Source organism: Homarus americanus, unplaced genomic scaffold (genome assembly GCF_018991925.1).
Source record: "Homarus americanus isolate GMGI-L3 unplaced genomic scaffold, GMGI_Hamer_2.0 scaffold33468, whole genome shotgun sequence".
Classification (NCBI taxonomy): domain Eukaryota; kingdom Metazoa; phylum Arthropoda; class Malacostraca; order Decapoda; family Nephropidae; genus Homarus; species Homarus americanus.
Window position 1 is genome coordinate 6,169,462 of NW_024714177.1, and position 23,134 is coordinate 6,192,595.

At 41.2% G+C, this 23,134-nt stretch overlaps 1 protein-coding gene across 1 annotated transcript in view; it reads left to right on the forward strand.

Moving 5' to 3' along the window:
* The window catches only part of LOC121876080 (Down syndrome cell adhesion molecule-like protein Dscam2), a 65,017-nt gene that overhangs the window by 10,350 nt on the left and 31,533 nt on the right, over positions 1-23,134 (forward strand). The window contains exons 7-13 of the mRNA XM_042381002.1: positions 304-588; positions 7,714-7,833; positions 12,890-13,072; positions 16,604-16,745; positions 18,385-18,524; positions 19,585-19,716; positions 22,517-22,662. Coding sequence (XP_042236936.1) covers positions 304-588; positions 7,714-7,833; positions 12,890-13,072; positions 16,604-16,745; positions 18,385-18,524; positions 19,585-19,716; positions 22,517-22,662 — 1,148 coding nt within the window. The remainder of the gene's footprint in view (positions 1-303; positions 589-7,713; positions 7,834-12,889; positions 13,073-16,603; positions 16,746-18,384; positions 18,525-19,584; positions 19,717-22,516; positions 22,663-23,134) is intronic.

A 23,134-nucleotide genomic window follows, 5' to 3' on the forward strand; every position in this document is an offset into this window, starting at 1 on the left:
CCCTACTTTGAGGAGTGAAGTGCCTTTGCTTGATTTGGAGTGAATGGGCCCTGGTGCTGGTGTTTCATTATGATAGTGGTAGTAGTTGTTAGGCTTGTAGAGGCCTTTGTTTAAAGACTTATCATTATATGAGGTCAACAAAGAGAGGGAAGAGAAAATTGATGTAAAGAAAAAGTATGAGGGTCAAGATCCAGGAGCCGGACATGACAGAGAGAGTGAGTTTATGAGAGAGTATGGGAGTCTTAGAAACAAGAGAGGTAGTGTAGGTGTGAGAGCCCACATGTGAGAGTATTATTGCCACAGTGCCGCCCAAGCTGAGTTCCTTCACCCTGCGTCGCGACCTGGCCTTGGGGGAGAGAGTCTCTGTCCAGTGTACCGTCAACGGCGGGGACACACCTCTGGTGATCACCTGGACTAAGGATGGAGTGCCAGCCGAGAGCATAACGGGGACACAGGTGCGGCCCCTGGACCAGTACACAACCATACTCACCATCAACCACCTGACGCCCCTCCACTCCGGCAACTACACTTGCACCGCCACCAACGACGCCGCCACCGTCCGCCACACCGCCCCACTCAACGTCAATGGTAACTTTTTCATTTTACGGTCATGTCTTGTTCTCTTACGTTTCTCTCACGTTCTCTCCCTTGGCCGCTGTGATGACGGTGGTTCCCTCCCTGATGATCTGGTCCTCGCCATCTGTAGTTCCCCCCACCATCATTTCCTTTAGCTTCGGGGAGGCGAGTGAGGGCGAGCGTGTGCAGGTGATCTGTACTGTGAGACGCGGCGACCCTCCCCTCACTCTCACCTGGCTGAAGGACAGCGTACCATTGGCCCAGGACCCACCCACGGGCCTCACACTGCGTCCTCTGGACCAGTTCTCCAGCGCCCTCCTCTTGGCACACGCCCACGCCCACCACAGTGGCAACTACACCTGCCAGGCCTCGAACGCTGCCCGTACAGCCTCCCACTCGGCAACCCTCGTCATCAAAGGTAAGTACAAGACAACACCAAACCCAACTCTCTCACTCCAATACTAACACTAATATGGCTCAGTTAGGCCACGCCAGGAGTTGACCTGACACTCACTCAGTTGACACACACTCCATGATAGTGATCTCCTTCAGTAGGTGTTCACCAACACACGGCTAAACAACACTAGTAACTGGTTCATATATGACCACACGATAACACCAAGTATATCCTTCATCTGCCAAGGAACTTTATGAAGTATATCGTTCAGAACATTAAAGTTACGGATGTTTATAAACTTAAGTTCCTATGAAGATTTTCAGTGATTTTTAATTGGTTAATTACTAATATAATAGTAATGATAGAAACGAAAAACCTCCGCGCTCGAACAGACGAGGACTCAAGTTTTATTTGTATTGGAGAAGTGCGCATCCTGCGGCGCACCACACTATTTCTCACTTAACTATAAACCTACATCTAAGCAGGGGCGGTTCTGCAATATGGCTAAGGGGAGGGGGTTGGATGGTGGTGCCCATGCTACCTCTCCCTCCCTCCCGCGCGTGGCGGGGTGAAAGCTGTCAGTTGTATAATAGCCAACTCACTCTCACTGTGTAGTTTTTTTTATTTACGACATAGTATGATAGTTCACATGTCCGGTTAAATAGTTTTAATATCATTTAATTCTTGCTGTTTCATTCTATAAAGCCATTTTTCATTTGTGAAATATACTGTCCAGATATAATGTCAGTAAACATTGTAATATCGCTTATTTCATTTCGAGCAAGTATATATATATATATATATATATATATATATATATATATATATATATATATATATATATATATATATATATATATATATATATATATATACTGTATTTTTAATTTTCTTTATTGATATACGAAAGCAAGACAAAGCAGGTGTCAAAAATTCAAGAATTTGGAATGTAAAGCTTAAACATTTCCCGGTGGTCATGGACCCGGCCCTGCTGACCTCGCTCTCACCAGTTGGACAGTGTTGTGTGTCAGGTGATTTTTGGGTCTGGAGAATATATACATTCAATATAACATATCATTGTTCCTTCTCAATAACTAAGAGTATAAATTATATTGCCAATGTTGTCATATGATTAACATTTTGGGTCACAGCGTGTTAGTATGATCTCCAAACATTGGTCCACTGACATGGTTTATGGTTTAGTAAACATCATCTCATAAACCTGGACACTCAGACAGCGACGCCGTCCTAAAAATTATCTCTGTTGGTAAGAGATAAAGACCCTCGCCGTCCCACCCCCTAATAATTATTTCTGGAGCCGCTCCTGCACCCACTAAAATACAGCTATTTATTCATTAACTAATACCATAATACCTGTAAATATTGTCCTCAAAATCAGTCAGATTTGGAAACCAAACACACAGAGAAGAGAAGATTACGAAAGCGCGGAGGTATTAAATAGTATACTACCGATACTGCCGTATTTACCACCCATATATACACACTCCCATATTATATATATATATATGTATGTATATTATTATGTAACTTTCACCAGCCAGGACTGGAGCCACACCACAGACTCGTGACCATTCCCAGATGACTCCACCCTGCCACCAGCCTCTGAACACAGGTAGAGAGACTAGACCAACTGTGTTGTGTGGGATGATGTTCTGGGCACCTCACCCACCATACTAAGTGTCTCGACTGTTAAGGTTATGTGCAAGTCTTTGATCACATGTCTATTAACTCCGTCGTCGAGACAGAGATGTTTGAGTAAGGACTTGAACGTAACTTTGATGGCTGCGAGAGACACCCAGTGGTCTCGTTTATCTACCTGTGTTTAGAGGCTGGTGGCAGAGAGGAGTCATCTGGGAATTTCAAGTGACTGTGGTGTGGGCTCAAGTCATGGCTAGGAAAAGGTGTATTATTAATATACGTGTAATATTCATATTTTCAGGTAGATATAGATGTGTAAGTATATACGCACAGGTTAGCTCAGGTCAGAATGGAAACAAAAGGCAGCTCCTTCCTACATTACAATAGGTTTCAATACACTAGTGGGATCGCCGCCATTCTGTCTGACAGGCAACATTGTTCTTTCAAATACTCTTTAAAAATTTTCATTCATTTCTTCTAGAATTGTATGTTACTTTTTTGTATTTTTACTTTCATTCATGAGTCATCTTCATCTTAATTTTAATTTTTGAAGGGCTGTGAGCCTCTATTTTTAACCACAAGTGACAAAAAATCTAATTTTGAAAGTCAGATTTTTGAGACGAAGCGGCGTCACCTTGACAGGTAATATTTGAGTTTGTTTTCCCTACTTTATCACGTTATCAAGACTTTTTATTGCATGTTTTTTTACGCATGTTTTGAATGTATTTTTCTTAAAAACATTTTTACCCTTACATTCTACCATTATTAAAAGTTTCTTGATCATTTCGCATCAGAGCCTGACATAGAAGTATATATATATATATATATATATATATATATATATATATATATATATATATATATATATATATATATATATATATATATATATATATATATATATATATATATATATATATATATTTGTAGCTTGAATTGTAAGTCCAATCTTGAGCCTACGCCGCCTCCCACCCCTCAATGTAGAGTTGCAGGGTTTCCAACGTAACACAATCACCAAGGGAGTCAGCCAGATAGACAGCATAATAGGGTGCGGGGACTATACAGCTTACCGGTTAACACATCAACAGTTGGGAGGGAATTTTTCTTCGAATTAAATAGTTATTTAGGTTGAAGGCTTTATGTATTATTACTGTACTGATGAACACGGGGACTTTTCCCCCAGGTAGATAGTAACTTGTATCAGGGTTATACACACGTGCATCGGCGAGCACAAGTGAAGCTAGAAGGAAAGAGTCAGCAATAAAATTTAATACTGTAGAAGTGTCTGTATAATTATATAGAATATATATTAAGAGTTATGCGTCAGTGATGTAGATGGACAAGAGAAGAGTATAGTTTTAATAATGTTATACAGTATAGAAGAAGTGAGAGGAACGTGTCCAGGGTTACTTAACACCTTGAGCACAACGCAAGCTCAGTGTGTACATTGAATTTGTCCAGTAATGTAAGATATCTTGATCCCCTGAGTACGATGACTTAATCCTTGGAGTAAGATGCCCTAACTTTTGAATACGGTGATCACTTCCTTGAGTTAGATGACATCGTACTCAAGGGGTGAAAGAGGCCTGGGGTCTTACTGTGAGTGTGTCAGATTTTTGCCAATTTGCTGAGGGAAGACGAAAACATTGTCGTGTGTATTCTCGAAGGACAACTTGAAACTACTTTATTGCGGGGAAATTCACGTTTTAACTCTTAATTTGGCTAGTGAACAGAAGTGGCCATTTTGAGCCTTCCACCATACTCACCCGGTGATGGAGGGTGACACTGTTGATCTCAAAACTCTAAAACGGATCCTTTAGATTCAACAGTGACGTTAGTTTCCCCGTTAATGAAGGTTCTGTACAGTAACTGCGTCATTAACATAGCAAGACGAGAATGGAGCAGTGTACACTAACTCTGATGCTACCCGCCCCTTCTAAACGACCCCATACCCCCACTACCACCCTGGATTTAGTGGCGGTGTTGCTCTCCATGTTTCATTGCTTGGTGTATTGCACCGATGCCTCGGTACAGTATTGCCCTCGTGTGAACAAGTCAACTTATATTTAAGTTAGTTGCTACGGTTAGTTAATGATAACTCACTAATCGTATCAACATGAAAGTTGCAATTTGTTGACACTGTCTCAAGATCAGGGTCGACATCGTACTAGTATCAGTATATTATCCCGTGTTACGCTCCGTCCCATCTCACAGAAATTCCCTAAGCCAGTACACAACAGTCCGTGTGTAGTGTCGGGCGCATAAGGACTACACCTGTCTCTTGTACCACTAATACGAACAACGACTTGACATTCTCTTGTATCACCATCACATCGTGCCCGCTTGTGACCAGCTGAGGGACAGTATTCCCCCTCCCACTCCCTCCCTCACCTGTTCTCCTTCCTCTGGGGACACTGATATCGCCCACCTCTGTCTCACTGCATCATCGGCACTGCCTGACACTGGCAGAGAGACAGCGTAATGGAGCTCGAAATGCCCTCACGTCATTCGGGACAGTTATTCGTGGCGTGACGTAAGGGAGAGATATTAGTGAGCCTGAAGATTAAACCATCTGAGTGTTAGAGCTGAGCGCTGCTACATTATTTATCAGTCGCCTAGACCTCACACTATATTACGCTGTCATTATGGTGGTCAAATATTCATCTCGCTCGACAAGGGGCGACTCTCACTAGACGGGATCAGACAGCTCGGCGTTGAATTAATCGTGAAGAAAATATTTAAATTTAGACTTGGTATGGAATATTTTCGTGGCTGTTTGACAGACACGAGCAATATTAATATATTGATGACTCCAGGCCAGCTGGTGACCAGCCTCACGCTGCCCCCCACCTCTCCCGCCAACACGCTTGTGCTCCATCTATTATCATGGAACTTTTTACGCCTGAAAATATAATTCCTCGGTGCGCACTTTGAAATAATATATTATTTCACTTTTACTCCACCAATTTTCATTTGCAATCCAGTTGGGATAGAAATGTGATTCGTTCTCTTTTATGTCCTGAGGGAACGAGTTAATTCTCTCTCTCTCTCTCTCTCTCTCTCTCTCTCTCTCTCTCTCTCTCTCTCTCTCTCTCTCTCTCTCTCTCTCTCTTATATTTATAGCTATGACAGGATGATGCCGTGTATAGCATCTACGTCACAGTTGTGGGAAACAAACGAGAGATTTATGTGAGCGAGGGGAAGCTGTGAGAGAGTGCTTCACTACAACCCTCCTGCAGGGACGGAGACTGCCGGTGTTAGATAGACAGTTGTTGAAGAGAGAGAGTTGGAGGATGACACCGTCGAGCCTGGAAAATAGAAGGAGAAAGGGAAGGATGAGGAGGAAGGACGGTGTTTTTGTGATACACCATCATGTTGTATACGTCTGGGGCGAGTGGGGGTCCTGAAGGTATATACACACAACATCTTAAGACCGTAGGGTGGGTGTGGGGGGCGGTGTTTATCAGGGACGCAGGTGGAATAAGTTTTCAGACGAGGAGGAGAGTGGTGGTGATGGGTGGGGGGGCGGTGTGGGAGTGTCAGTGGTAGTAGAGTATCACCTTCCACAGTCATAGGAAGAGTTCACAGTCTGCGGTGAACGGGAGCAGACACATGTAATTATAGGGTGGGGGGGGGAGGGAGGAGGGGAACTGTAGACAGGACATTGAGGAGGATAAATTGGGAGGGAGGGGGGAGGTTAGGCGGAAAGTGAGGAACTAGGATGAGCAGCGCTGGAAGCCCTGGCGTGCAAGCATTTGATAAATCATCCTTAGGGTCAGGCCGGAAAATTTCCTCTCTTACGAGTCACCTCCCTTTTTCATTAGCACGGGTTAGAGGCACCCGATAGTCTGGATGATAAACTCAGTCGGATCAAAGGATTACGCTGATTAGCTGAATGATGTGTTCAGCCAGATCAGAGACATCCGTTGATTGGCTGAATTGTAATATCTGCTATATTAGAGACATCCACTGATTGGCTGAATGATAAGTTCAGTCGGATCAGTGTCCCCTCTGACGTCACTGACGAAAGGCCAGAGTGCCTCCGGGGAGAGGTGTCATTTTCCGTGCCAACCCTGAACATCTAAACACCCTGGTTGTAGAGCATCTTTTTAACCTTAAATTTATAATTACATTCTTAGGTATACGTATAAATTGTACCTGTTAGCTTGTCTGGACACTTACCTCCGCATTTACAACAAACATGACCCAATGATCAGTAGCGCCAAACACACACCATAAGGGGAGAAGACGATATGCCTGTCGCTAGAACTCACTCCGCTGGGCTGGGTGTTGGTGAGACGTGTTACCGGGCCATGTCTGGTGTGAGTACGGCCCTTAGCTTCCATATTGTTAGCTTGTTGACTCCATTTAGCCAAAGAGTGTTAGCTTGTGATGTGCCAACCACTAGGATAACTCTTGGTGCTTGATTATCCAGATATAACTCTTACATACTCTCTAGTTTTCTCTTTATTACACTTGTTGGTGTGATTCACTGTCACGTGGCCTGCAGGAAACTTAGTCTTCCAGTAGCTGTCGGCACACATGTCCACTCTTAACCATTATCTACATGTCACTCTTCTGTAAACAATTATTTTTTATTTTTTTTGCTTTTTGTGATCAATAATATTTTTCCCCACAGTTGAAGGGAAAGACCTGTTTCCTTCAGTGTCTTCTTGGTTTTAAAAAAATTAGAGAGAAAGTTTGATATTTATGACTATAATTTTTTTTATAGCCATTAAATTAATACCATTCCATGTTATGTACACAAGTCATTTATTTTAGACTTTTAACATAAATTGAGAATAAACTTGTAATATTTTTTCATACCTCTGAAATATTTTATAACACCAATATTCTGAAATACAAGATTGAAATATACCTTTTTTTACCTCTTTGAATTTTTTGACACATAAGAGAATATAGAAACTTGTGATCATGTGCATTAATATTTTTCTTCAGTAGTTATGTGTGAGATATCCTTTGAGAGACATATAGGATAACATTAACGTGGCAGGATGTTTGGCAGGATCCCTCAGCCACCGAGTGTTCCTCTCATGACTCTTGGTCAACTCCTCTTACAGTGCCTCCGTCGTGGATTGAAGCCCCCATGGACACCTCCGTCACCCTGGGAGGCACCGTCATCATCCCTTGCCACGCCCAAGGCTTTCCTACCCCGAAAGTTTCCTGGAGGAAGACCAGAGGTAAGGGAGGGATAAAGGGTGATAAAGAAGAGGGAGGAACGGGAGAAGATGGAGGAGGGAAGGGAAGTAAAGGAGTTAGGAAGGGAAGGAAGGAGAGGAAAGGGAGGGAGAGAAGGAAGGGGAGATAAAGAGGACAGGGAGGTGAACTTGGTAAACTTAATGAACTTAGGGACGTAGAAATTAAAACAGACAACCAGACAGAATTAGGATGTATTAAAGGAGATAAAAAAAATATGAATTACCTGTCACTTTATTTCCGCCAACTGTGACGCTCCCAGTCTTGGTACCAAGACGTTGATAAGTGTATTTAAGGCGGTGTAGTTTATGTGAGGTGAGGTGTGTAAAATTAAACCAACACAGCTTTACCTTACTGAGTCTTAACATATTACACAACAATACACATGGCATACACACCTGGTGCATTCACGACATTACACATGACATACACACCTGGTGCATTCACGACATTACACATGACATACACACCTGGTGCACACAAACACAACAGTACACGTGAAACACAACAGTACACGTGAAACACAACAGTACACATGTGGGTGTAACGACATATTCCATAATTGAAATCCCAAGTTTCTAATAAAGCTCCACTCATATAAACAATATGTCACAAAATTTACAGACCAAAGATGGTCTCAGATGCCTAAAATAATAGTGTTTATATTTCTTAGCTGAGAAAAAGCTCAGAGCTAAAACTGCAGCCACATTAATTTCAGTCCCCTAACGCTATCACACCAGACCATTTTCCGCCATGCCAGAAGAAAATCTGTGTTGGCAGGAGGTAAAGCCGCGGCTGGTGAGTGTAGTCAACAAATGTCATACAAAAACCCTCTCGGGGAGTGGGAGGCCTTGGGGGATGTGGGGGGGAATTACTCGTTGAAAATGTCGTTAAAAGGCTGGTCAGTAGAGCAGTCAGGATCACTACGCAAAGATATGTCTTAACACAACCAAGAACAGATCACGGAACACTTATTGAGCACACACACACACAACATTTTTTCTCCCCGTCAGTTTTATACTAAAATAAAATCTGACTACTGCACCACTCTGCCCACAGGTCAGACTACAGTACTAATGCACCATCAGTAGAGTTGTCAGCCGCACTACCCCACAGCCACAACGTAAACTGACATGTTCAATTGCTTAGTAAGTGTGTGTCGTCACTCACACTCATATTGTATTGAAACATTCAACCTCTATTAAACTTTTACCCTTTCAATCACTTTTCCCCGGACACTGTAGAGGTACCGGACACTGTAGAGGTACCGGGCACTGTAGAGGTACCGGGCACTGTAGAGGTACCGGGCACTGTAGAGGTACCGGACACTGTAGAGGTACCGGGCACTGTAGAGGTACCGGACACTGTAGAGATACCGGGCACTGTAGAGGTACCGGACACTGTAGAGATACCGGACACTGTAGAGGTACCGGACACTGTAGAGGTACCTGTCATGTCACATTAGTTCGTTACTGTGTTTTTCTTTTTCAATTGATTTTCCAGGTATCAAGGTATTGTGAACGCTGACTTACGGTAATTAAACACAAAACAAAGGTGATGATGTGTAGGTCTTCTGCTTATGATGGTGAAGTGCTAGACTATTAACACTTAGAGTCCAGTGAACTAGTCCATGCAGTAAGGACGGCACATTGAGTACGATGACTTGATCCCTTGAGTACGGTGTCCTAACTCTTGGAATAGGATGACCTGTTCTGTTGAGTACGATGTGATTGTACTCGAGGGTTAGTCATCGTACTCAAGGGGTAAATAATTTATCTCGCCATTATCGACCCTCACACACTCACTCACCTCAACCCGCACACACTCACTCACTTCAACCCTCAGACACTCACTCACCTCAACCCTCACACACTCACTCACCTCAACCCTCACACACTCACCTCACCTCAACCCTCCACACACTCACTCACCTCAACCCCTCACCACTCCCACTCCACCTCAACCCTCACACTCCTCCTGCCTCACCCTCACACACTCACTCACCTCAACCTCCACACACACTCACCTCACCCTCCACACACTCCAACACACTCACTCACCTCAACCCTCACCACTCACTCACACCCTCACACTCACCTCACCACACTCTCAACCCTCACACACTCACTCACCTCAACCCTCACACACTCACTTACCTCGACCCTCACACACTCACTCACCTCAACCCTCACACACTCACTCACCTCGACCCTCACACACTCACTCACCTCAACCCTCACACACTCACTCACCTCAACCCTCACACACTCACCTCATGCATGTCAGTGAGGAAATTTTCATACAATTTTATCCTCAAATTTTTATTCCGTTTCATGATTTTTTTTTGGGTCTTATTTACTTCCCTTTGATGTTTAATCTATTGATGAACAAATTACTGAGAATATCATTATCATACCTTAATAGTTTTACACTTTTATGAGATTATTTTTATATGATATTGTATTTAAAGATGAATTACGTAGGTCATCTTAAAACCGAAAAAAAAAAATCCTCTCCCTTGTGTGTGACAGATGTGACAGGTTATTATTTCACCGCTTAAATAAATGGGTAGGTTTCACGGTAAGGTCTCAGGAGCGGAGGTGGAGTGATAGTGGCGAGTGGTTGTGTCGCGTCAGGTATGGTTGTTAATACCGAGGGCCTGTGGGAAACTAGAATTAATGCATTAGTTATCGCTGTTGTTTGTGTTATTTGTTATTTATTCCCCTTCTTCATTTTCCTGTTTTAGTCCTTTATCCTTAATTCTCAATCTATCTCTTTCTTTGATCGCTATTATTCCTTTTTTTCACCTCCTTCCTTCCTTCCTGCATACTGCTTCCTCTTTCCTCCTCATTCTCTTGCATGCTTCCCCTCATTTCCCATATCATCCCTCCCCTACCCTACCACCTCCATTGCCACTCTCCCTGGCATCCTTCCACGCCACCCCCCTGCCACCCTCTCTTTCACCCTCCCATGCCACCCTCCCATGCCACTCCCCACGCCACCCTCTCTCCCATCCAACCTACCCATGCCACCCTCCCATTCCACCCCCATTCTCCCCACCTTCCCTACCACCTTCCCTGCCACCTCCCTACCACCCTATCTGCCACCCTCCTGCCACCACTCCCAGGCCACATTCCCTACCACCCTCCCACCCCAAACTCCCTGCCACCCTCCCCTGCCACCCTTCCCTACCACCCTCCCTACCACCCTCGCTGCCACCCTCCCCTGCCACCCTTCCCTACCACCCTACCAATATTTTCAGAACTCATTTGATGAACTTCTTGTAACAGTTATATAACGCATAATGTAATTTACATGTAAAGAGGCGTAATTCCAAACGTCATTTTAATTTCATTCAATTAAGTGCTTCACAATGTTTTAAAATCAAACTTTTGTGATACACTTTTATTTGTTTATGCCCCAGAGTAAATATTTTTGTTTATATAGTTTTAACATATTGTTATCAGAATACTTACAACGTGATTTTTTTCCCTCTTGTGAAGACATGTATGGATGACTTGGATGTGTGGTGTGAGGTGGGTGAGGCTGGCTGTCCTGAAGGTGGATGTTTCACCTTATCAGTTAGGGTCGAGCCTTGATGACATACTTCTCGTGCTGTTTTTTTCTCTCGCTTTCTTTATTTCTACTTCTTATTTGTATCTTTCTCACTCGATCTATTTGTGTCTGTGTTAACTCATGTATCGGTATCTCTCGGCCTCTCAAGCAAAAACTAGTAATGTGTCTACAAAATGCTAAAGAAAAAACTCACTTTACTTCATAGTCGTGTCTACGCAGGAACACGTAAGATAACATCGTAGCAACCAACACTGTAACATTACACAATATTTAACAGTGTTTCTTGAGGACCTTAGAATACTGAGAGACATAAAAATACTCCAGGTATCTAGAAAGTGTTTAAAAATTATATAATTCCCTCACCTGTGGCTGTTGTTTGGTTCTGGTGGTGGTCCGTGATGATCTCAGTGTTCCCGGCAGCTCTCCTTTGGAAAAATATTTTAAACTCTTTTACTTCAAAGAGAAGGCTCTGCGTGTCTCAGGGGATAACCTCTTATGGTGGGGGAAGAGTGTGTGTGTGTGTAAAATAGCAATGGAAGCGTCACTTGTAAAGCATAGTTATATATTGTATAGTAACACTAAGGCTGGGACAAAAATGAACATCTTGACACTTATTCTTCTTTATTTTTTTAACATTATCCCACAACGAACGAACTAATGTGCCGGTTTAACGTGAATTTCGATCCCTCTTACTAGTACTCAGAACTAAATTATCTTAAACCCGAACTTTTCCAATTTTCTTTAGTATTTTTGATATAATACACATGTAGTACATGTTACAGTGCACAATATGACTCATTTGCATATCTGAAATCGGAAGAAGGAAAAGTAATAGTGTGAAATTAGAGAGAAGCAACAGTAAAAAAAAAAGTAAGAACATTCTCGCCATCCGAATTTCTCAACCGTAGACAGACTTTGTTTTTTTTAAATCATTCGTGTAATCCGAACTTTTTTTCATGGATTGTACGGTTAACGGAACTTTTGAGCCAAACTGGGGATGACAGCAAACTACGAGGAAAAGTTCTATTATCGGAGAAGTTCAGTTGAGAGAAAAAGTTTTATCTCGTGTTATACGCTGAAAGACCTTAGTTATTGATCCGTATTAATGGCATTATAACGTCAACGAGAACAAATATATTATCATTAAAGAAGCAAAATATTCAGGTATTTACAATTTACATTATCCTACAAAATACAGACCTGGGAATATGACAACAATACTAATGACTGAGCCTCATCATTAGTGCAAATTGTAAATAATAGTCTTACGGGAAAACAGGAAAAATAGGAAAGAGTGAAGTATTAATTAAAACTCCTGATACGAAATCCATCTAATCTTGACAGTATTATTATTATTATTATTATTATTATTATTATTATTATTATTATTATTATTATTATTATTATTATACCTAACAGTCATTGTACCACACACACACACACTGTACGCCCACCATCTTACAGAGGACCAGCCTGGCCAGTACAGCCCCATCTTGGGTAGCGGGATGGGCTTAGGTGTGGGCGTGGCCTCCAACGGCAGCCTGGTGGTGGTGGGCGCGCGGGCGGAGGACGAGGGCCAGTATCTCTGTGAGGCCTCGAATGGTGTGGGCGGCGGCCTCTCTGCCCTTGTCAAGCTTACAGTCAATGGTAAGTTTAATGGTATAATTGAAGTTAATAGGTGAGTGCGGTCGGTGAGTGCGTTGGATCGTATTAGTGAAGGTAAGCGCGTTGGGTAGTATAATATCATGGTGAGTGCGTTGGGTAGTATTAGTGAAGGTAAGTGTGTTGAGTGGTATATTAGTAAAGGTAAGTTCGCTGGATACTAATGGTGAGTGCGTTGGATAGTAATTAGTACCTTGTAAGTGCGTTGGATAGTATTAGTAAAGTTAAGTGCGTTGAGTACTGATTTCGAGTGCGTTGGATGGTATTGGTGAAGGTAAGTGTGTTGGGTAGTATAATATCATGGTAAGTGCAATGGGTACTAATGGTGAGTGCGTTGGGTAGTATTAGTTAATGGTAAGTGCACTGGCTACTGATTTTGAGTGTGTTGGGTGGTATAAGTTAATGGTAAGTGCTTTGGGTAATGTTAATGGTAAATTTAGTTGACATTATAATGGTATGGGAAAGTTAATGGTACATAGTGTGGTAAATTAAGGGGTGGTTGTCATTCCATGGTAGGTTAAGGGGTGATTGTCATTGTATGGTAGGTTAAGGGGTGATTGTCAGAATATCTAGTAAATTAAGGGCTGTTTATCACTTAATGGAGAGTTAATGGTTGTGAGTTAATGGAAAAACTATAATTATGAACCAGGAGAGTTAATGTGATTTGTAAGTTAATGAGTGCTTGGTGTATTCTGTAAAGGGTAAGTTAAGCGTGGCAAAGTTAGAGATGGATTAGTTAAGGATAATAGGTTAATAAACGATAATTTTAAAAGTATTTATTAATCTGTAGTAATTTAGGTGGCATCTTGAGTCCTGACGTCACGGTTAAGGTGAATAATAAGGTTTAAGAGTTTATTTATTTCATTGGTATTGTTAGTTTCCTTACAGACAAGTTAAAAGAGTCAGTCGTGTGTTAAGAATGTTCACCGACGTTCACCAATTGCTTCACACAGACAGTCAAGACAACACAGGGAGTGGTAACCTCGCTGGGAATAAAATTACTTTGAACATGGCCTGGGTCAGTCACCAACACAGAAATAAACACTATTATCTGTTGATTAAAGAAGTTTGGATGTACAGTAGCTAAAACAACTATCTGTGCAGGTGGGGGTCGGTGTGCTCCGAAATTTTACTTGTGACTAATGACAGACCTCATATACCAATATTTATCGTCCGTGGTCTCATATTGTTTCCCACAGAGTATGCACCGATAGTTGTTTTAGCTACTGTACAACACTAACACTCGTGCTTCCCAGTGTATAGGTCCTGGGTTCAATCCCCTGCCAGGACAGATGTGAGAAGAGTGTTATCCAGTGTGGCCCTACCAAATGTAACAGGTGGTTTTTTTTTTCGGGTACTCTACTTTTCTCCTGTATTAACACTGGACAATAAAGATCATAAAAAGATAACAAAGTACAAACTAACCTCCCACACGACTAGTAAGCTGGTGAGTGATAACGTGATAAATAAATTATATATATATATATATATATATATATATATATATATATATATATATATATATATATATATATATATATATATATATATATTGCTGTATCATGCTGAAGTAAGTCACTTTATTTTCAACTCGTCAAAGTAACCTTTTTTTATGTCCGACTTTATGATCTTTTACCACGCCAACTCAGCACTAACCCAACACGCCAAGTCGGCCCCAACACACCAAGTCGGCCCCAACACACCAACTCATCCACCGTCAACAATAGAAATAATACCATCGAGAAATACACAGGAATAATCACACCAAAAAGCGACTGAGGACTGTGAACCGAACACGATATTGGAGTCGTAGAACTTTGTGAATATTAAACCACATTTTTCCGTCAGTATTCCCTTTTACCTGCAATCAACCCACCTCATAATCTAGGCATCGGTGTGCGGAATCAAAGTCCCTGTTCGGTTTTTATTTTCAACTCTAAAATCTGCTGATATTAGTGTCAGTCAGATTTCGAGTATGAGCTTCAGTCAGATTTCAAGTAGGAGTTTTGGATATGTTTGAATAATAGAAAAAAAAGAGAGCGAGAAAGATTGAATAGGTTATGTTAGGTGTCTTTATATTTGAGATATTTCTTTTAATGGGTCTCCTTTGTCACATGTAGTGGTCTGCACGGGGTATTATCATCGTCGTTATTATCATCATCATCATCATCATCATCATCATCATCATCATCATCATCATCATCATCATCATATCCTGTTATTTCCTGACATCAATGAACACAACGAAAATTATTAAGATTTCTCCCAATTTATGCAATTTTTACGCTTTCTATTTCAATGTCTGTACTTGTTTCACCACCACCACTACCACCTCCCCTTGTCCGTCTGTAGTAAATAAGCTAGGCAGTTCCAGGCGCTCTAATCTCTCTGGATAGCTGAGGTGCCGAAATGCAGGTACCAGTCTGGTGGCCATCCTTTGGACATTTTCAATCAACTGAGAGAGTGACAGTCCCCAGTATATCTCTACTCAACAATATCTCTGTTTTCTTATGACAAGACTCTTATTGTCTTAACTTTCAGTCCTATTTTTTAATGTTTCTGTCATCCTTAACAACTATCCTATGATATGTGTTATTCTCAAACCTCAGGGATTACATTATAAGTCTTCCATACTTTACACACTGATCATGTTTGGCGTACTGCAATGGTTTTTGTTTTGTTTTTTAACGTGTACTCCATTATATAGATCGTGAGTTTAGACAAGTTAATGATACACTGAAGAAGATACTCACAAGGATGGCTGTTGTGTGTGTGGCCATACTTCACTCCTCCTGCAATGGCTCATCTCAAGTTTTCATCGTTTTAAGTTTCTCTATGGATGTGCACCTCGAACCCCCCCCGTGTTCTAAGACTCGTAGGATGACTGGAAGGATTCACCTGACATAAAGACCCCTTACAGCTACATGATCGATCTACGAGCTGGATTACTGTACAAGAGACGTGTCTACTCATCGAGGAGGAGCTATACCCAAGGGCCAGGCGGTTGACATGCCACACACCTCAGAATTTTTTAATTAACTTGAGGAACTAGTAGAAACAGTTCCATAAGAAGTATCAAACGCCTATTAATTTCTATACTCTTCAGCTTAATATACCAGAATTAATGACGTGTTGCTTTGTTTCTTGATTAAATATTCATACTTTTTCCCGATTTTTATGTCAAGAATTGTAATGTGTAGCATTTGGTATGTATTGATATTCCTATTCGAAATAAAGAGCCTGGAACAACATGTAAAGATTTCTGATGTAAATCGTAAATATTACATGTTAGTATAGTTATCAGAGTCATTTGTAACTATGTAACTACTGTATCATGTGTAAAGCTGTCAGTTGGCAGTAAGTAAATATAAAACATGTTAGTGCAAATTAGAAAGACTAGTGTTAGTGAATGACCACATGGAACACTCGTCTGTTACTATTAAACATAGATATAGTTATCAGCTGTAATCATAGACAAAACTCACAGCACAACAACAACCTCTTTCCTACCCCCAGCACCGCCCAGGTTCGACTCAGGCCTCCAGCAGACGGTGTCAGTGAGGCGAGGTGCACGTGCCTCACTTCTGTGCCACGCCCACGGTGACCCACCTATTACGCTTATCTGGCAAGCCACTCACACTCACGCCCATGACCACAGGTAAGACACGTCGGAAAAGGTGAAGACAAGGATTCGGTGCTGACATAGATTTTCTCCAAAGATCCTTCATTCAGTTTTACTTGCTGAAGAGTTGAAGAAGTTCTTTAAACTTTTCATTGTTTAAGATTTAGTAGTAATTATTTAAGCTCTTCCTTGTATACACATTTATATGATTAGTGCTATAAATAATGCACTACATATAAAATTAAGTAAATTGTTTTTTATTTCTAAAACATTCTACAGTACACACCCGGAACATTTTCTCAACCGTCTATGTGTAAACCTCAAAGATCTTAAACCGCTGGTGGTTACTTTTACTTCCCTCATAGTAATCAGGAGGAAAATACGCCGATAGATGTGGTGAAATATACAACTGTAAAGCAGCGCTGGAAAGGCTCGTCACATAATTATCATACGAGAAAAATCACACATCTACACCACCTCAGTATCCACACGTTTGATGGTGGTGACTATTTTGGCTACCATAAACCTCCCGACCCTTCTCACGACCCTTCATATGGAGAAACCTTGTATTAATTGACTCAGGGGAGGACAACATACAGTAGAACTGGTGATTTTCAAGAGAGCATCATATATCGAGTTGTACTGCTGATCACACCTTAAAAGACGTCAAGAGTCCGATAATCTCTTCAAGTTTGTTGTGTCAAGTAATAACTACTTTGCCCAACAGGTGTCGTGACCAGTAGCACTGTAAATGAATATAAATTCTTACTTGTAATGCTTTACCAGTTCTGTTAAGCCGACTTTGTTATCTCAATGTATACTTGTGGCAGCATTTGTAACTATTTCCTTCTTCCATATCACTTTCCCAACCATCTTCCTCACACCAGCAGTGACAAAAACTAGTCCCTATCCAAGAACGATGAGAGGCATCATCCCTCTGCAGCATCACCAAACTACCACCTGCAGTACTAAAAACAATAAACATTTGCTCCTCCTCCCCGGCCCACCATCCTCTGTTGCAAGAAAAAATGGTGTAATAATATTCATTACTTCTAAGACATAATTGCACAACTAAAGGTAAATATACTTTCACCTTTAACCTAATTGTTCTTAAACTTCATCTTTACTTATTTCTTCTATACTTAAACATCACTTTAACTAAGTTTCCTGGAGGTCACACATCACAGCGTTATGTTTGTGTGTTTACTGAGTCACCCACTATACCCTTAGTCCTTCACCGACAAGGGAATGATTAAGAGCAGAACTTTTCTTCCTCTCCTGGTAGAATTACCCACACCGACATAGGCCTGTGTTTCCTCCCTCACAACATCGCCAGTAGTCCCTCATAATCGCCGGTAATTCCTCGTAGCTTTACTGATACCACACTACCTGTTCACAGCATTACCAAGAGCGATCCCCTCCTCCTCCCTATAATAAGTACAATAAATCTCCTCCTCCTCCTCTTATAGTAGTATTGCCAGATATAAATACATACCTATCGAGCACATTTCTTCACCTTCATAATTCAGTAATACCAAAGATGATCCCTTGGCTACTCTACAGTAATCAATAATAAACATGTGTCTTAATTTTATCACCATGTTCAGAATCTGGCATTTAGTTAGCTCTTCATTGTTGCTAGTAAAGATTCTTCAAGCCACTGTCTTCCTCACAGCGTGGTGCGTGAGGTGCCAGGAGGGGTGAGAGGAGAGCTGGTCATCCCCTCTGTCAAGATGGAAGACGCTGGAGAGTTCACCTGCACCGCCTCCAACACCTACGGCACCGACTCCTTCCTCGTCAAGCTTGTCGTTCAAGGTAGGTGGGAGAGAAAACTGATATAGAAATACAGGAAAGATAATGAGAGATAATGATTACCTAGACTCACCAATACAGTATTTTACTTGCAAACAAAGACAATATGTTTACCCTCCCCCACCTTATTCCACGTGGTCCCTGTAATATAGTAGGTGTCAAGGGAGAATGACCTTTAAAACACAGTAAAAAGGGAAGAAAACTCATTATATGTTTCAGAATTATGAACAAGATCAAATAAAACCGTAGAATTTCAAGCATGTGTTCATCAATCTATACGAGGGCTGTCGTGATGATGTACAAGAATGGTATGTTAGATCATCTCAAGACATTCATTTAGAAATTAATATCTAGATTACAGTATTGTCAAAGGGCCCATAGTGTTAGTTTTCTTCAATTGAGCCTTATAAGTCTGGTAGTTGGTGGTCAGTAGTACTATAGGTATAAGTGATTCCAAATGATTTATGACAAGTTAAAGTTAATGATAAGGAACCTCACGATTATTCAGTGGACAAGAAAAAAGGATTGATATCATGAGATTGAGACCATATTTATAGTCTTGTCTGTTTTAACTTCTAATCCATCATCCATCCATCTTGTACCTCATCATCCACACTACTCATCTTATACACACCATCATCCACACTACTCATTTCACAGCACTCATATTCACACCTCAAACTCCATCATTCAAACAATTCCCCTCATCCCATTCCACATCACCCGCTTTAACCTTCCCTACAGGATCATCCCCTAACACGTGCATCCACATAATCTCACACTCACACATCATCATTCCACCTCACCCACCCCTTCCCACATCATCCAAAATCCCACCCACATTCCCACCCACACAACTTAATCCACATATCAGCTTATAATAATCACCCACACCACCCACCTCGCCCCCTCCCACATCATCAGCCTCACTTTCACCTAACGTCAACCGAAATCCCACCCTTATCCCCCAGACTCCCCACCCACATCCCCCAGACTCCCCACCAACATCCCCCAGACTCCCCACCCACATATTAGCGTATACTAAGTTGTACCTCTTCCTCAGACGTGCCTGGCTCACCCCACGGGTTACGGGTGTCAGAGCGAGGGTCACGGTATCTGAGTGTGTCCTGGCTGCCACCCACCACCACCCATACACCCGTCGACAAGTACATCGTCCAGTTTAAACCCACCAGAGGTACGTACAATCATGTTCATCCCATCTCGAGGCTTTGTGTTCAGAGGTTCAAGTGAAGATGCTCCCATTGTTGACTGTATTTCCTAAAGTATGTATCCTAAAACCCTGCATTATGACACACCTCTTGATAACTGGTATAAGACTGTAGCGCTTTTAGTGTATGTTATAGAATTGTATTTCCTGATAATATATGTATGAGAATATTATGTATAAAAGTTATGTTGGTGAAAAAATTATATTTGCAAGGTGATAGTAAACATTGAGGGTCGGTTAGTGTGATATGATAGACCTGGTTGGCAATACAGGTATATAGTGTCAGTTGTAGTAGACAGTGTTGGTAATACAGGTATATAGTGTCAGTTGTAGTAGACAGTGTTGGTAATACAGGTATATAGTGTCAGTTGTAGTAAACAGTGTTGGTAATACAGGTATATAGTGTCAGTTGTAGTATACAGTGTTGGTAATACAGGTATATAGTGTCAGTTGTAGTATACAGTGTTGGTAATACAGGTATATAGTGTCAGTTGTAGTAGACAGTGTTGGTAATACAGGTATATAGTGTCAGTTGTAGTAGACAGTGTTGGTAAGACAGTGTTGGTAATACAGGTATATAGGTCAGTTGTAGTAGACAGTGTAATGGTAATACAGTGTTGGTAATACAGGTATATAGTGTCAGTTGTAGTAGACAGTGTTGGTAATACAGGTATATAGTGTCAGTTGTAGTAGACAGTGTTGGTAATACAGGTATATAGTGTCAGTTGTAGTAGACAGTGATGGTAATACAGGTATATAGTGTCAGTTGTAGTAGACAGTGTTGGTAATACAGGTATATAGTGTCAGTTGTAGTAGACAGTGTTGGTAATACAGGTATATAGTGTTAGTTGTAGTAGACAGTGTTGGTAATACAGGTATATAGTGTCAGTTGTACTAGACAGTGTTGGTAATACAGGTATATAGTGTTAGTTGTAGTAGACAGTGTTGGTAATACAGGTATATAGTGTCAGTTGTAGTAGACAGTGTTGGTAATACAGGTATATAGTGTCAGTTGTAGTAGACAGTGTTGGTAATACAGGTATATAGTGTCAGTTGTAGTAGACAGTGATGGTAATACAGGTATATAGTGTTAGTTGTAGTAGACAGTGTTGGTAATACAGGTATATAGTGTCAGTTGTAGTAGACAGTGTTGGTAATACAGGTATATAGTGTCAGTTGTAGTAGACAGTGTTGGTAATACAGGTATATAGTGTCAGTTGTACTAGACAGTGTTGGTAATACAGGTATATAGTGTCAGTTGTAGTAGACAGTGTTGGTAATACAGGTATATAGTGTCAGTTGTAGTAGACAGTGTTGGTAATACAGGTATATAGTGTCAGTTGTTGTTGGTAGCACAGGTATATAGTGTCAGTTGTAGTAGACAGTGTTGGTAATACAGGTATATAGTGTCAGTTGTAGTAGACAGTGTTGGTAATACAGGTATATAGTGTCAGTTGTAGTAGACAGTGTGGTAATACAGGTATATAGTGTCAGTTGTAGTAGACAGTGTTGGTAATACAGGTATATAGTGTCAGTTGTAGTAGACAGTGTTGGTAATACAGGTATATAGTGTCAGTTGTAGTAGACAGTGTTGGTAATACAGGTATATAGTTTCAGTTGTAGTAGACAGTGATGGTAATACAGGTATATAGTGTCAGTTGTAGTAGACAGTGTTGGTAATACAGGTATATAGTGTCAGTTGTAGTATACAGTGTTGGTAATACAGGTATATAGTGTCAGTTGTAGTAGACAGTGATGGTAATACAGGTATATAGTGTCAGTTGTAGTATACAGTGTTGGTAATACAGGTATATAGTGTTAGTTGTAGTAGACAGTGATGGTAATACAGGTATATAGTGTCAGTTGTAGTAGACAGTGATGGTAATACAGGTATATAGTGTCAGTTGTAGTAGACAGTGATGGTAATACAGGTATATAGTGTTAGTATATACGTGTGGGTAGTACAGGTATACAGTGTCGGTGGTGCTGTATATCTACTGCCATATACTGTTTCAATTAAAATTACGCAAAAAGAAATTAAATCTGTATTTTGATACTGTTAGGAATATTGTACTTTTAATTAAATAACTGGTAGTATAACTGGGAATATTTCTCGACATATAGCAAGAGAGTTTTCCAGTGTTCGTGTGAGCTGTGTTGTGTTACCAGATAAACATAATAATATACTAGGTTGAAAACAGGTACATAACTATGACAGACATAATTAGTCACAAATTAGGTGTCCAATTGTAATGAGTTTATTACTTCTTTCACTTTTTGTTTTATGTATAACTCTTAATTATCTCTCTTCAGTTTCATTTCCCTCCAGATCTTCCAGTATTATGGCAGGCACTGGCTGAGGACTTATGGGTGAATGCGATTAGATTTTATCCTCTTTCTCTCCCCCTGACGTGGATGATCAGGATCATATTCAGGGGAAGGAGGTGGGCGTGTTTGAGTATACCCTGTTGCCTGACGCCTCTATATGATCTCATAGAATGAGGTTGAAAGGATTTAACCCTTTGGCAATGAAAATTTAACCCTTTGACTATAATGGTTTAATCCTTTAAGGACGATTATTTAACCCTTTGGACTTAAAGAGTTAAAACTTTGTATTTGCCCTCCCTCCCCTGTGACTAGCACCTTGTATGTAGATGCACATGTAGTCGGCTATAGAACTCTTTTTATCTAACATAACTACAAAACCTAACATCACCATTACTGTATTCGTTGTCTAATTCTCCGTCTTGCCTTCTCTCATCCCCAGCGTCATGGTCAGATGGGGAGGAGGTGGGTGTGGGCGGGGACATGACGACGGCTAGGTTGGCGCCCTTGGTGCCTGACACACAGTACCTGGTCAGGATCCTCGCCGCCAATCACCTCGGCTCTTCCCCTCATTCTGAGCCCCTCCAGGTGAGTCTTGTGGCAGTATGGGGATGGATGTCTGGGGAAGTTTTACAAGGGGGTAGGGGTCTAAAATTGGGTTAGAGTGAATCTCATTGTGGGGGCAAGGAGTCCAAAGTGGCTATTGGTTGCTCTTGGAGGCTCTTGGAGAGGAAGTCTGAGTTGGGTTCAGGTTACTGGTCGTGAATAGGGAATTATAAATTGACAGAGGTGCTTGAGAAGGAGTCATAGATGAGACTTGATGGTAGAATTTGCTCCGCGTTCTTGATTGTAAGAAATGAAACCCGTAGAAGGTATAGATTGGTCTCAGGGGGGAGTCTTTGATGATTTTTAAGTTGGTCTTGGAGATAGGTTCAGCTATGTTTAGATAATTGAATTTTAGATGGGTTCAGATGTGTCCAGGGTCCAGGTTTTGGGAAGTTTAACGGTCCTCTTATAAAATGTCTCGGGAAGGAGTCTAGATATTTCCTGTACAAAAAGG